The 15,977-nt window shown below is 37.6% G+C and overlaps 2 protein-coding genes across 3 annotated transcripts in view; one reads left to right on the top strand and one right to left on the bottom strand.

Annotated features, from left to right (window-relative positions):
• Positions 1-8,855: 8,855 nt before the first annotated feature.
• Positions 8,856-14,262, bottom strand: nkapd1 (NKAP domain containing 1). Of its 2 annotated transcripts, XM_084717919.1 has the most exons (6): positions 13,971-14,262; positions 12,772-12,860; positions 12,496-12,630; positions 12,117-12,170; positions 9,350-9,823; positions 8,856-9,255 (listed from the first exon to the last, which is right to left on the bottom strand). In XM_084717919.1, the coding sequence occupies exons 1-5, from the start codon at positions 14,169-14,171 to the stop codon at positions 9,382-9,384; spliced, it is 921 nt and encodes a 306-aa protein (XP_084574045.1). In that variant the 5' UTR covers positions 14,172-14,262; the 3' UTR covers positions 8,856-9,255; positions 9,350-9,381. The 2 variants fall into 2 exon arrangements, with proteins under 2 accessions (XP_084574045.1, XP_084574044.1); XM_084717918.1 differs by having other exon boundaries at positions 8,856-9,823; positions 13,971-14,257.
• The window catches only part of dixdc1a (DIX domain containing 1a), a 28,600-nt gene continuing 26,666 nt past the window's right edge, over positions 14,044-15,977 (top strand). Inside the window, exon 1 of the mRNA XM_084717916.1 lies at positions 14,044-14,063. The gene's annotated coding sequence lies outside the window, so the exon portion shown is untranslated. The remainder of the gene's footprint in view (positions 14,064-15,977) is intronic.

Genomic DNA, 15,977 nt, shown 5'->3' with positions numbered 1-15,977 from the left:
TCTGTGGCGTTTTCTTCTTCTTGTGCTTCAGGAACACCACTCTTTGTGCGTGCGTGTGTGTGTGTGTGTGTGTCCGCTGCAGGGTTGGAGGGACACACGAATTGAGATGATAAATATTTGATTCCTGAGTACTATTTATAAGGCTTCTGTGAAAGCTGCTTCACAACGCCACCACAGAGCAGGGTGGGGGGTGTGGGGGACAGCGAGGGACGTGATAAACTGGATGTGATGCTGAATTCAAATGCAGCCAGCTGTTAGTAACAGGGTTGTAAGATCTGTGGCTCCCACTAGGGGGAGACAAAGTGCTGCAAAGTTCACAACAACTTGCAGACCGCAGTGAGGATGCTTTAATAATCTTAAGGTTCGCCTTCCTCTCAAGTAGACTGAAAGCTTAGATCTGGAAAACTGGCACTGTGGTCAAACTGTTAATGAATGGTTTATAACACATTTTAATGTAATGTGAATCAAAGAAAAGGGCATTTTAAAGTGGATTTGAATACATTTGTCAGCATCTGTAATATACATTTGTGAAGCATCTGTAACTGAATGAATAATCCTCATCCTGCAAACATATTTAACATATAAAGATGACTGTGAGAAACAGGCACGTGCAGAGGGGGGGGCGGAGGGTGCTGGAGCACCTGCCCCTTTGCCCCTTGATGCCCAAAGTGCCCTTTTGTCAAAGTGTTTTTTTGTTTTTTTGTTTGTTTTTTGTAAGTGTGTGTGTGAAAGTCTGTCTGTGTGGCCCAAAATAATAAATAAAACAAAATAATAATAATTCAGAGTTACCCTCGGTCGGTCACATGATCCACGCAGACATGCCCTCACTGCCCTGACGTGGCCAGATGTGCCCTGTAGCTAAGCGCTGCTAAGCAACGGATCGCAGTTGATCCGTGTCCCGTACGGATCGCCCTCTACGGTTCGGCATGCATGTGATCCGCGGACCACATGTGAGCATCATAGTTTTACTGTCACTGTTACTTTTGTATAAGTAAACAGATAGAAACAGATCATCAAACTGTGATGTTCATTGAAACTTTGGTGATATCAGCTGTCTTAACTTCTACACAGCTCCTCTCTGCTCACCGCTGCAGCTCTGTCTCACCCTGTCTGTGACACAGTGTGTCTGCTGATTGATTGATTGATCATGACTTCTAACCAATCAGATGTGCTGCTGTAGGCGGGACATTGAGCCAGACTACAGAGCGTAGTTGTGTATTATACTGTACAGTGTATAATGATCTGATATATGTGTAGTATATACATAGTACAGCACTGTTTAAGTTTGAAGTTTTTAATATTATTACCATTATCATTACTATTATCATTATTATTACATTACATAACTATGGTGATAATTACAGATGGACAAAGATCAAAGACAAGTACATTTTTAAAATAATTTAACCCTAATCCCACCACTTTTTTCTTTTTTGCTGATCTGAAAAATTATCCGATCCGATACTCAAAACCGTGATACGATCCGTGAGCATCCTGTGTGTGTGTGTGTCTGACTCTGCACACACCTCGCATAAGTTATACCCGCTAGTTAACCACACACAGCATGCTGAGAGAAAAAAGTCAGGCTTCTTTTTGTTGCTATATGTTTCTTTTGTCATGAGCAAAGTGCATTAGAGAGATGTATCATTTTAATGTCAAGTGAGTTGCAGTGTTTTTCCTCTGTTTCTAGAGACAATGAGGCATAGGCTGCTATTTCACTAAAACTATGCAATGTACATGCATATTCACATAATTTTGGACTATTACAGTATAAATACAACAACAATAACAATAATAAATAGAAGAATTTGAAGTGTGATTTTCTCAACCTCTCATTTAAACATATCAGTACTTGTTTATAACATTTGTATATATACACACAAATTCAATATAATATGCATAAATATAAAATATATAACTTTTAAACTTTGTTGTCTTGCACAAACTGGATAGTCAAACTGAATAAAAGCACAAATACATTTAAATACATGATTTCTATATCATTTAATTATTTTTTACTTTATTATTAGCACTACGAATAATAAAGGGCAGATTATGAATCAGCACCATGGAGCAAATTTGTGGCCCCCTTTTAACTTTGAGCACCTGCCCCTCCAAAGGTCTCTGCACGGCCCTGGTGAGAAACAACCATCATAGCAAAATGTTCACTTAATTCCTCTCAAAATCATTATTAGTTATGTAATTAATGTCGTCTGAAAAGAAAAAAATAATTCATTAATAATTAATATCATTAGCATATGGCTGCCCCCACTTCACTTGTACTTTTGCTAAAGCAATAATAATAATAACATTTTAATAGTTTGAAACCAAGCTGAATAATTTGAAAAAATAGGTGTAAGAAATGTATACTTATCTGATTTAAATAATTGAAATAAATCTGCTGTCATTCAAATTTAAACACTTTTTAATTTTCTTTCAATACATAGTTAGATGAAGACCTTGGTGTCAGTAGAACTCAGTGATATGGCCCCCTGTCATAAAGGTTGAATAAATGTAAAGATTGATGTTTATGTAGAACTATTATTATAACATTTTATTTTATTCAACACAAAACTAGTATTAAAAAAAGGCACACAAAATAGGAATTTTTAAAATGCCATAGTTAACATAGTTTTTAAACGTGATTTCAATGAAGTATAGACACTTTTGACAACCTTGCTTAATTGATTAATATAATTAAAAGGAATATATATTGAATATATGAAGACATTTTTTGCATGGTCACGACTGTGATATAATGTAAATCACTTAACTGTTCATACACTGGTTACAGATGCTTCATAAGAACAGTCATAGTTGTTGGAAAATCAATCTGCTTTCAACCACATCATGATATGTTATAAAACAGTTTGCGTACTGCACATAAATGTTTAACACACGCAGTGAAATAAGGTGTTTGAGGAAAAAAAGCATGACAGTGAAGATATGATCAGTTTGAATGAGGGATATTTGTTTGCTGCTACAGAAACCAGCCTCTCCCTCTGATTACAGCTACTTAGGACATGCTGAGATGAAACAGAGCAGCGTGGATAGCACAGAGATAAAACATGGAGCAGAGAGAGATAAGTCACACTGGAGCTTTTCAATCCTCTTGAATCTCCTATTTGCATCCTCAGTGACAGAGAGGATTGAGTCTAAGAACGGGGTCATCCAGTCCTTTTCTCTCATCACATTTTAACCAGTTTTGAGCCGAAAACATTCACATTTTATGTAACTTGAATTATTTTCTTTTCCAGTTAGATGACAACTTAATTTTAGGGTGCAAATGCTCAGCTGTCAATTTGTCCATGTCTTCATTAACTACAGGTTGGTTTCCAGTCTGGAAATGTGCTGCTGACCATTTTTCACAGCAGGAGGAGTGTTTCTGTCTGCTCCTGTATATAACCATTATTCAACACAAAATCTGCTTAGGCAGGAGGAGACTCAGAGTTCACCCAGTCTTTAGAATTGGCTGGGGCAGGCAAACCAGGGAAAACTGGGAGTCGAGCAAAGCATGTTGTGTCTCATCAGCAGTTCTGACTGTTCTGGCTGCAAAAAAAAAAAAAAAAAGTGCCTGGACTTAGTGAGGGCGAGTTTTTTTTCCCACTGAAGATCCCATTATATGTTTAATGCATAGTAATGTGTGTGTGTGAAAAGTCCAATCTGAAGATGGTTCAGTATGTATAAGATTTAAAGTCTAATCCATGCTGCCCGTCCTGTCTGCTCTACAGTATTACAGACCTTATTGCAAATGTGCTGAAACTCAGACACTGATGCAAAATGTGTATTACATTTTTCTGATGGACGTGCTACCTACAGAAAATAACACCTGCAGACTGACTCAAAACTGCAATGTTTTAATCCTCAGTGGGTTCTTGTGTTGCCTGTTTTCCATTAACCTCAAACCTACGTTTGATGGTTGATTAAAGGGGCAGTTCACCCCAAAATCAAAACCAGTAATACTATTTATCCATCTATATTGTTTTTGTGTGAGTTGCAGAGTTTTGTAGATATCTTGCATAGGGATGTCTGCCTCATCCATAATGTAATGAAACAAAATGGGACTTTGTGGTGCGTAAAGTGTCAAAAAATCATAATCCAGTTACTCAAGCTAACCCACAGACCTTGTTGTGAGCAGTCTTTTGACCAAACTACATCCGCCAACCTTATCCCCAGGCAGAAGGAAGTGTGTGTCTATGGCATCTTCCTCTGCTGAGCTGTAATCTTAGACATATAATAGAACCTAGGCAGGGAATTATTGCACAGCCTTGCCTTCATTTTGACCCTGTGGCCACTTACGGTATTGCAGTGAAAAATTCTGCTGCAGTCCAAAAAGTATTTGTTTTACCCACAGGCCACCATTATAAAAGAGACATCTGTAAAACTCTCTTCAAATCTTTAAAAATCTATGGGCTGAGTGGGAACTTGTGAGCAGGGGCAAGGATGGGAAATACTACTGCACATATTCAGTGGGATGTATGTCCAGGAGGCAACCTTGGAAGCTAGAAAACGAATTTGGTGTACAGACGAGCCGTTCTCATTGAACTGCCATCTTTGCATCTGGTATCAGTTCCAAATATAACATCTGTGGCTGTAACATTAGCACCACTGTGCTGCTAGTGTTCTGATATTATGGTTGTTCGGTGTAGTTCAATGGAAATAAAATAGTTCAGACATAAAACTGCTCATGGCAAGTTCTGTGGAGGAACTGGGTCATGGTTTCTGTAAAAAGACATTGCTTTTGAGATTTTCCAAATGTTTTTTTTTTTAGAGCAAAAGCTGACATCTCTCCGGATCTCCAAAATTATGCAACTCACACCAGAACAATCTAAATGAATAGTAGCACTACAGGGCAGATGAAAAGTGTGCACTTTTTGATTTTGGATGAAATGTCCCATCACGTTATATTTTGTGTTTATGACAGTGGAAACTACCACTTTTGTCCACAGGGGTCTCCTTAATCAACACAATATGAAATTCTCTGCAGCCGTTTCAATTATGATTCTATGAAATATGATACCTGCAGGAAATAACATCTACAGACCGACTGCAAACAGCAGTGATTCAGTCACAACTGTGTCCTTGTGTTGCCTGTTTTCCAGTAACCTCAAATCTACATGTGATGTTTGTATAACTATATGCCTCTTTCTGATTGTAGCGTTTCACATTTAAATAATTATTTTATAATTTCTTACATCTATTTTTTTCAGCAGACATTTCACTCACAAATTCTGAAACTGTAAATTAAGATTAAGAAAAAAAACTAAATGACAATACTATGTAACATGCTGATGTTCAGAGGGTGATGTTTACCATGTTAACCATCTCAGTTTAGCCTGTTAGCACTAAATTAGCACTAAACACAAGTTATTTTAATTACAATCAATCCTGGGAGTGACATGAATGATACATGCAACATGCACTGCAGTAGCACCCTGACTCTGATCGACCTGAATGGAATGGGACCTTAATTAGTGTCACTGGTAACATCCTGTATTTACTATTTCATGGCAAAATGGCTGCTGTGAAATGGTCTGCATTTGCTGAGACATTTAAATCTCATGGTGGCGCTAGAGGAGAAATCAGTGGATCATTAGAGGTAAATGATTCATCCTCTGGGAACCATGAACATTTCTGCCCGTCCATTCTGACTGTCCGTTGGAATATCTGTTGGGACTAGCAGCTCTTGCATGGCCATAAACGGTAGATAAGAGTTAATTAATAGTGGAAACACCATTACTGCTGCCATTTAAACCATTTGCAGCAATAGACATTAGCACAGAGTCGCAACCTGTATTAAGGAATCGCTGTCTGAAAAGCTGCAGTATGAGGCGCACATATGTTTTTCATTATTTATAATGTAGCAAGAGCACAGAATGCTCATTATAATTATTTTCTGAATTATTTGCCTTAACCAGACATACTCAGCTGTAAAACGCACACTTTTGGGTTCTGCCCTCTCGCCAAATGCTTATTAACCTTGACAATATGTTCTAAAAACCTCAGTCAATACCGATTTGACCGGACGAATTTTGTTTGCTTTTTTCTGTTTCCAAGATTTGGGCAGTTGCAGCCAAGCTGAACACAGCCCACTCTCTGCTGCTTAGAGAGAACACTTAGCCTATTGACACAGACTCTGCAAAGTGCTCCGGGCTGTTACACACTACACACACACACACACACACACACACTCAAAATGGTTTACCAACACTTCCTTCAGCATCAGATTATCTAAAAATACCCACATGGCTCAGGCCTACTTGTTACCAGGTTTATTTAAGACTTCTTACTGTCTGTTGGAAAAACGTTAAAAACAAATAGAGTCTGACAAGTGTGATAGGAAGAAACTGACCACCGGCACACAGAACTTGATGTTAATATGGTTTGAATGGTGCAATTTATGAGAGCGTAGTGTTGAATTTGCATGTTCAGGGCTGTTTTTGATGTTGTTGAGTCTTTTTTCTCAAGCATTAAATTCACCTGAAGTGCTGAATAACCTCGGCAATAAGTCGTTACAGGGGATGGAAACCTGCTGCTCCTCTTGACTAGCAGAGCATTTCTGTAAATGACTGAAGTAATTCACTTTGATCATGAATAGCATCTTATTAAGGTGTATCTCCTGCATCATAATAACACTGCATGTGTTCAGACTGGGACAGGACTGTGGATCTTTGATCCATGACACCCAATAGAGAGGAAACCGCCCTCTGTGTTTCTTTACAAACAGCCTGACAGATCCTAAAAAAATCAAATCAGAAAATGCCATTTGTCTTAAGCTGAAGGAGGTTATCTCCAAGTATTAAAGTATGAATTATTAATTCACTTATCCAGATTTACCTCATTACATTGCTGTATTTGGCTCTAAACACAGGTGAATGTTATCTAAACAGGCAGGTGTAAACTGCAGTTCTTACATTTAGAAATACAGGTTTTTGTCTTTCACTTGGATTTGTTGACAATGCAAAAATTACATATTGTATCACCACACTTATCATTAAAAAATAATAATAATAATATTTATTCCACCACTTCTACAATACAAAAGCAAAATAGAAGTTTTTTTTTTTACCTATGACAATATGCTGCATACAAATATTAAACTTTACATAATTAAAACAACCAGGAATGAAAGCAAATGCACATTCTGTGACAATTAATACGACCCCAATTCCCCCATGATTTGGCATGCTGTGTAAAACAAAAAGGAATGTGATCATTTGCTAATCCTTTTTGACATATGCACAACTGAAAACGGCACAAGAGACAATATATGTAATGTTTGTCAGCTTCATTGTTTTTTGTAAATGTGTGCTTATTTTCAATTTCATGCTTGCAACATGTTGCAAAAAAAGTTGGGACAAAAGCAGACAAAAGACTGGGGAAGGTGTGGAAACACCTGTTTGGAATATTCAACAGGTAAAAAGGTTAATTGGTAACAGGTGATTGGAAATTAAAGGGGCAGCCGCAACTCAGTCATTCACAAGCAATGATGGGTCCATGGACAGCTCACCACTTTACTACATAGACTCAGGAACACTTGTTGGTAAGCACAGTTCATTTGCAAATCATTGCATCCAGTTTTTATTTACATCTTACATTTGTGTCCCAACTTTTTTGGAATCAGGGTTGTAAAACAAACTATTTTCTGTTCATGGATAAGGCTGGTGATATTCTTTATTTTTGTTTATACTATATGTGTCACCCAGTGTAACAGTGTGACTCACTGATGTTTTTAATCATTTTTGAACAACAATAGAGGTCCACTGCCCAGAGTAATAACTGCATGAAAATTATTTTCACTTTGATCTAAAACAACAACACCCTACCCACATGTCCAAATAATGTAAGCTATAAACTTTTGCAATCTGTTTAACAGTGTAGCCCTATTTCAACCATCATATCTTAATGGAACTTTGCACGTACGAGTCATTCACGACCGCTGCATTTTTAGTAGTCGTCAACTACTCCCAAAAAGTAGTCGACTAGTTGCAGATCATAAACACTTGAATATAAAAATGACTCATTGAAATTTATTGAAAAAGGTAAATGTTTTAATCCCATTAAACAGAAAAGTGACAGCTCCACCATTTACATGTATTTGTTCAGAGGCCAGTCTTGCTCTGTCCAATATGGCGGCAACACTGACACATCACAGCAATGAGCCAAAGCAAATGCAGCATCTACACATATATGTCTAAAAATAAAATCAAATAGCAGAGTCTTCAATTGACTAAACCCTTGTCAAGCTTGTCTGAGTTGGAGATGCTGTTTGACTGCAGTAACAGCATCACTGCTTTCTGGAAGGAATAGCAAGAGTCTTTCCTTACATAAATACCTTAAATTCTGCTAAAAGTGCAGACAAACAATTAGTCTACAACTATGCTCAGTGTCAACTATTTGTTTGGATAGTTAACAAGTCGACTAGTCTTTAAAACCCCTGAAGTACACAATAAATCCGTAACACAGATGTAGAATTATCGTCCTCTGCATATGGAAAACAGCACCTTTATGACACATGGCACAACTGAAAATGGTCTTTTTTTATGTAACTGTTAGCTGTATTATAAAAGAAGGCTGAAATAAGCAACAGAGTTGTGGCAAGAAAAATAAATAAATAAAAGATCCTCCCTGAGTCTCACTCAAAAGAAGAGGAGAATTATAATACCATTCCCCTTTTTTCATCCTCCCCAATCATTTTTGTACAGGTAACACTTGTTAGTCTGATAAATACAGTACTGGTTTTGGTCTTTCAGTGAGAATTGTTGATAAAAAATAAAAATATAAAACATCACCAGACACATCGTTTTTTAAAAAAATGTATATTCCCCCATTTTTAAATAACAAATATTTCTAAAAAAAAAAAAGACAAAATGTTTATTTTTGACAATGTGCTGCATACAAATATTAAAATTTACAAAACTAAAAATATTAAAAGCAGATGCACATTCTACCATAATTGGTGAAGAAAATTGGATAGTCATTCCTTTGTTCTTCTTAAAGAAAACAGCGGCCAGTTCAGGACAGGAGGGTCTCGTCGTGAGGCAGACTGTCTGAGGTGAGAGTCGATGTTTGAGTCAATGAGCCTGCAGCAGCCGACAGAATCTTTCATGAGGCAGGCTGTGGACGCCCCACCATCGCTCTTCACGCTGTCTGTACTGCCGTGCAGCGTGCAGCTTCGAGCCTCTGCAGAGGTGGATGAGGTGTTGCTGCACAGAACGCCCACAGAGCGGATCGACAGAGCAGGTTTGTTGATGTCTAACAAAAGCACAAAGCAACGGCCCTGTGGTGAAAAGCCCTCTGTGAAGTTAAGACGAACAAAGGAATCAGCTTTAGTTTTCCTGGTCGTTACCTGAGCTGTGGGTCTGATCATGTCTGTAAATTTCAGTCTCCAGAAGTATCCTGTGAGCTCTCCTCACCCGCCGCTTTCCAGTTTTTCCTCCTCTTCTTTTTTGAGTTCGGCCCCGAGTCTGAGTCTTTGTGGGAGTCCTGCTTTCGCTTTTTGCGGCCGTGAGTCTGTCTCTCCCTTTCTTCTTCATCATTACTGTCCCCTGAGCTGCTGTCCTCATCTCTCCCTCTGCTTTTGGCAGTTTTCTTGTTTTTATGTCGACTTTTAGTCCTTTTCCTTCTCTGCTTGTCTTTGGTGGCACTGCTGTCATCACTGCTGCTTGAGCTCTCAGCTTTCTTGCGCTTTCCCTCCTCCTCTTTCTTCTTCTTCTTCTTTTTCTTCTTCCGAGAAGATTTCTTTGATCGTTTTTCTTCTGCGTCCATTTTGGACTTTTTCATTTTGTGGCGTTCAATCTTCTTTTTGGAACTGTTTCCTTCACTAAAGGAAAAACAAATTTGAACAAATTAAATGTAGGCTAGACAGAGCACGGTAAGATTTAGGCTTTACAAAATGTCTTACAGGGGAAATCCACCAGTTTTACACATCAAGATCAAGCTACTTGTCATATGGCAGGGGTCAGCAACCTGCAGCTCTGGAGTTGGATCTGGGTCTTTTGCCCCTTGGCTTCCTGTGATTTATCATTGTTGTAGGTCTAAACTGATTCTTGCATTCTCCAATTGTAAAAATGTGTAGGCCCTGTGCCAAAGAAAAAAAAAGTTGTAATATTTCATCAACTATATGTGTGTCAAACACTACAGCTTGTTGCCTTTTCCTTTAAATTTTGCCTGTGGCTAGTCTTAAGTCTTTAAGGCTAGCTATGGATGCCAAATCCACAAAAATGAAAAATCTCAGAGGAAAATAACAGACAAATTAATTGTTACCACTCCAAACTATTTTTTTTTTTTTGTTTGTTTTGGCAAAAACGGCTCTTTTCAGAGTAAATTTTGCTGACCCCTGTCATAAGGGAACTACTTTGGTAGTTAGTATTCTCTTCTGGGACTCAGGAGGAGCTCTCTATAGTCTGAAAAAAAACATTTCATTATGTTATAGTGTATCTCAGCTTTGACTTGGAGGCATCAATGTTTTGACAGAAAGCCGACAATTCATGGCAGTTATATTATGTGAATGGATGGTAGAGATGAAAAAAGATTCCATGTTAATGACTTAACGAGTTTTCATCTCATCAAGAAGTGCATGATGATGGAATTGGTTGTGCGATGATTAAAACACTGTGCTTTGACAATGTAACGCTATATCCATTAAATTTGGGTTTTTAATTATGCTGAGCGACAATAATTGACCGATGTGAAGTGTCCAAATTTGTTTTGTCAAGCACTTCTGTATTAGTAAGTGCCAAGGGGACATATTGAAGCTTTCAGCATAAAATAGTTCCCCAGTTGGAAGTTAAAATGGATTCTACAGTATTAATAAATTAGAAACTTGGTTAAGAAACTTGTTATTATGATACATTTGGATATGACATGAATATGCCATAACAAAATATACTATCAATATTTGGGAAGATATAGGATCCAGATTGTTTTGAAGCTGGAATCATACTACAGACTGAAAGCCAGGATGTCTAAACCTCTCAGGCCTCGTTCAGACTGACAGCTCATCTCTTTTCGGCACAAATAGACTGTATACAGAATTTCTAAAAAAAAAAAAAAAATGCTGTCCAGAACGTCTAAAATCAATCTGGATACAATCTGCAATCTACAATCAAATTGGATCCAAGTCACATTTACTGTGGGTTTGAATTACAGTTCAAATCAGATTTCTACAGATGTGTCTCAGCTTGGCCACTGTGGCAGCTCAATCCTGACTTCAAAGTGTCTTCTGCGTCACTTGCATTGCGTCACAAAATGACGATATCAAATCCAGAGGGATGGAAGTGCATCAAAGTGGCTGAGCACAATTCATGCTGCTACTAGCAGAGCTGTGTAGAGGACACAGAGACCAACAGTCTGTGGAGAAACGCTGAAATAAATTGTCTGCTGGCACAGTGGGAGGCTCGTACAGGCTCTCTCCATTTCTCATGCTTCAGTGTTGGAAAGCTGTCTTAAAGGGACAATTGACCCCGAAATCAAAAATATATCTTTAGTTATGTACATCCCCCTTAGCTGTAGTGCTATGTATCCGTCTAGACTGTTTTGGTGTGAGTTGCAGAGTTTTGGAGATGTTTGCCTTTTCTCCATTATAATGGGGCTAAATGGCCCTTGGTTTGTGGTGCTCAAAAGGACAAAATTACTTTCCTTTTTTAGGGAGAAAGTAGTTCCTACAATCAAAACCGCTCACAACAAGGTCTGTGGATCACCCTGAGTAACCTGGTCATGATTTCGAGACACTGGTGTTGAATTCTCAAACTTATTTATTTTTGATGGTTTGAGCACCGCAAGCCAAGTGCCATTTAGTACCATTGCATTGGAGAGAAGGCAGATGACTCTATGGCGGTTATCTCCAAAACTATGCAACTCACACCAAAACTATATAGATGGATAAATAACACTACAGGTAAGAGGAAAAAAATGTATTAATTTTGGTGTGAACTGTGCCTTAAAGATCTGAGAAACAAATCTGATTTGTCTGCAGTCTGAACAAATCCCAATTTTCTAGCATGACCCCTAACTTTATGGAAGTACAGTTAAATATCTGGGGTCCCCCTTTAAAACCTGGGTTGTATATGTAGCTCAAGTCTAATCTCTTGCTTATTTAATGCATTTTTGCTTACCTGTCACTTTCAAACTCCTCTGGATAAAGCTCCTTGAAGCCACTGTGTCCCCACCTATGATGTGAACACATAAGATAAAGATGTGCATTTGTCATTCTTGTCCAATTCTCCTACATTTACATTATAGTGTGGAAAAATATGCACTGTCCCTGGAAAATAAATAGATTATCCATCCATCCATTATTTCTAAGTGCTTATCCTCTGCAGGGCCGGAGAGGCTGGAGCCTCTCCCAGCTGACATTGGGCGATGAATAAACTGAATACAAATAAGGAAACCAATTCACGTTTTTACCTCTCAGAAATTTGCCACTCTGAGATTTTCCCAAGAGGTGGAAAAAGTGAAAACACATTTAGATTAAGATTTAGTCAGGTACTGTACCTGTCAGGATCATTGGACTCAAAGTCATACAGTTTGCGGGTCCAGTATCGAGCCTCTCTGTCATCGTGTTCTGAGACTCTGCTTTGACTCAGGTCTCTGGGTTGGTCTGACACTCGATCACAGTGCATTTGCCCCCTGGAAAACAACCATCAGCAATAGATCAAACACCAACACACAGAAACAACTCTCTGAACTAGTAAGAGCTACATTATGAAACATGGTCCCAAATTAGTTCTGGTGTCATTCGTGTTCAGATGGGACAGTCACTATTCCTACCTGACACTCTTTGTATCTGACAAATGTTTGTCCTGGGACATTTGGACCTCCAAGCCTCGCATTTTCCACATCTCCATCTCCTCCTGGATCTGCAGCAGGTTAACAAAGGTAAGTACATTTAAGACTTTCCAGCAACCATTAACACATATGCTCTCTCTCACACTCACACATAAATTTTAAATTAGGGTTGCACAATATGGATTTTTACAGCCAATATGATAACCAATTATAGCCTGTTTCTAATGGCTGATACCAAAAAGATAACAGACATTTTCACGTTTTTGAATATTCCAGAGCCTGACCAAACTAAATCTAACTGACTTCTCTATTACAAAAAAAGGAAGAACAGTCCTGACTCTTCAAATGTTTATTTACTTTTCTATAGCAAAGTACATCAAAAACTTTACAAATATACTTTGGCTTTTGTAGATCATTTTGCCTGATGATTCAAATGAAATACTTTGACATCTTCTGTGAAATCATATGTACAATATTTATTGGTTATATTTCATTACTGGAATGATAAACAATAGAAATTTCATTATCAGCTATCATATGATCTGCCCTGATATTTATTGTGCAACCCCATTTTAATTGCTTTATTTGACTTTACCAAAAGCATTCAAGTATTGTCAAATATTTACAGAGGTTATATACACTTATACAGATTACTTCTGTACAGAAAGTCATCAGCTATAAGCATAAATACCAGAGTTTGCATTTCCAGTCTCTCAAATGAGAGGATTTGCTGATTTGCTTTATTTGTCTTATACTTTTTATAATTACTTTTGACATTTTATAGGGCAATCGATGAGAAAATAATTAGCAGATTACTCAATCCATCGTGAGTGTTGATTACAATCAGACCGTTTCAGACAATGTGAATGAGTAAGGTTTTACACGGGGGATTAAGCTTTTCTTGTTTTCACTTATTTGGCAGTTTATTTGTTTATTTAGTCTGTCTTTTCTTTTTAGATCAGTGATGGCAGAGAAAATACAATAAACAGCGGGCCCACAAAAACTTCCGCAATATCCATTAAATGAAGCTCTCTATGAAAGTTTCGATAAACACTGAACATTATAACCTTCATAAAGGCAGGACTTACTGTAGGGTTGTTGTATCGGGCAGCATTAATTTTTGCTAGGTGTACCTAATAAATTGACGACTGCAGATGTTTCCCACATGAACTCAAACGCACCTTATTGTGGGCACCTGTGTGGCGGATTACATTCTTCAGCAGTGTCTTCCCCAGCGGCTGCTTGGACATGACGACACCTGACAGAAGACAAATGTAAGTCATCGACAGACAAAACCGATCGCTGGTGAATAAATCCAAAAATAAGGGTGATGAGTGCAAATACAAGAAAGCTGTAATTACTGTTACACGAACACTCAACATCACCTGTTAGCCTAGCTCGCTAGCTAACACTGTTGATATTCAGATACAAGCAACAAGGCTGTCTAAAAACACCCTTGTAGAAAACTAAAATAACACAAAATTACTACTGATTCACCTACACTTTTATTTAATAAATGTGTACAAACTGTACCTTTTTCAAAACGGGTAGGAAAAAACCATAAAACACTACAACACACTCTGCCGGTACTTCCGTACGCGTATCGTTGTCGCACAGTTACGTCACCGAATGTTGGAACTGTGATTGGTTAAATGTCCGTCAATCATTGCCGTAGCAGTCGTGAACTGTCTTGTCTAGAAGGAAACCCTTGGTTTGAGAAACTCTCGCGATTAATGTACGCGGTGTCTCCTAATTTTGCAGCTTGAACACGTTAATTATGTTTTTAACGCGACAATTCTGTAGTTAAAATCTGGGTAGATTTAGTGACAGAAAACACTTGGTTAAGATTAAGGAAAGATTGTGGTTTAGGTTAAGATGATCACTCTCGCGAGATCTTCCGCGGGTGTGGGGTTCCCTTCTTGAGACGACCGCTGTAAATCGCTCCAGCTAGTAATACATAAACTTGACAAAATTAGTCAACATACTGGTAGGTTGTCTTTTGAAATATGATTCATTGAATCATATTTCGCAAAGTAATTTTAATAGTCATTTCACACGCTTGCCACAATTTAATCAGAAACATTTTACAAAAAATAAGCCATTATTTTAAAGTACTAAATATTTTTATTGACACTAATCACATGGCTCGGATGCTAGTGGTGATGGTCCCACTTTGAGTGAGTGTCAACACTGCATCCCCATTTGAGTTACCTGGATCATCAAAGCAAAACAATAAATGAGTGACTTACTAAGGAAGTGAAAAATTAGCAAGGAAAAAACTACAATTTTCTTTAGATGGAAGCAGGACAGTCTAAAATACATCGGGTGACGAAAAAGAACAAGGACTCCAGGGTGTTGCTCATTTCTCTAAATGTGTAAGTACCTAATTGTTTTCTAACAAGTTAGCAGTGTTGCTGAAACTACTTCAGAATAAATCTTTATCAAATTCAGAAATGTTACTTTGTTTTACTGCTAAGTAAGGTAGCACATTTAATCGGAAGTACAATATCCAAATTGCAGAACCAGAACCAAATCACTATCTTTTTAGAAAAGGAAAAATGAAGTACTGTCATGCTGCAGAGATGCTCTGGCCTACAAATCTTATTCTCTATGAAAAAAAAACATGTTTGTTTGGTCCAGACCCTAACAAATGTCACATCATCATGATTTTATGAAGATTTTTTTTCCATTAAAGATGATAATTGTACTGCAAAAATGATCATTGCTACCAATTGTATAACATATTGCAACTTCAGTCAAAGTAATGGCAATATGACTTTTGGACTTTTTACCATATTGGGCAGCCCTATTGCTGAGTATCATATGGATTTACCTTTGGGGATCAATAGTCTTATTGAAAATAATGTCATAATTTATTTCTTAATTATATTTTGTAATATTATTCTGATCCTGGAAAGTAATTAGTAATTAGAGTTATAAAATAAATCAAGTGGAGTAAAAAGTACAATATTTGCAGTGTAGTGGAGTAGAAGAATTAACATATCGGAAAATTGAACTGCTCCAGTAAGGTATAATTATCTTGCTGTTAGGAAAAGAAATTCACCAGCCACATTCTGGTAAGACATGAAAGTGGCTGGTAGATTTCAGACACAAATAATGATTTACTATTGAGTGGTTTGTGAATTTGAACATTTATCTACCAGTAGCTGGTAGATGTTCATATTTGA

The sequence above is a fragment of the Lutjanus erythropterus genome, chromosome 4 (assembly GCF_056507025.1).
Source record: "Lutjanus erythropterus isolate fLutEry1 chromosome 4, fLutEry1.hap2, whole genome shotgun sequence".
Classification (NCBI taxonomy): Eukaryota; Metazoa; Chordata; class Actinopteri; order Lutjaniformes; family Lutjanidae; genus Lutjanus; species Lutjanus erythropterus.
Note: the sequence above shows the minus strand (reverse complement) of the source record. Positions and strands in the feature narration are given on the sequence as shown.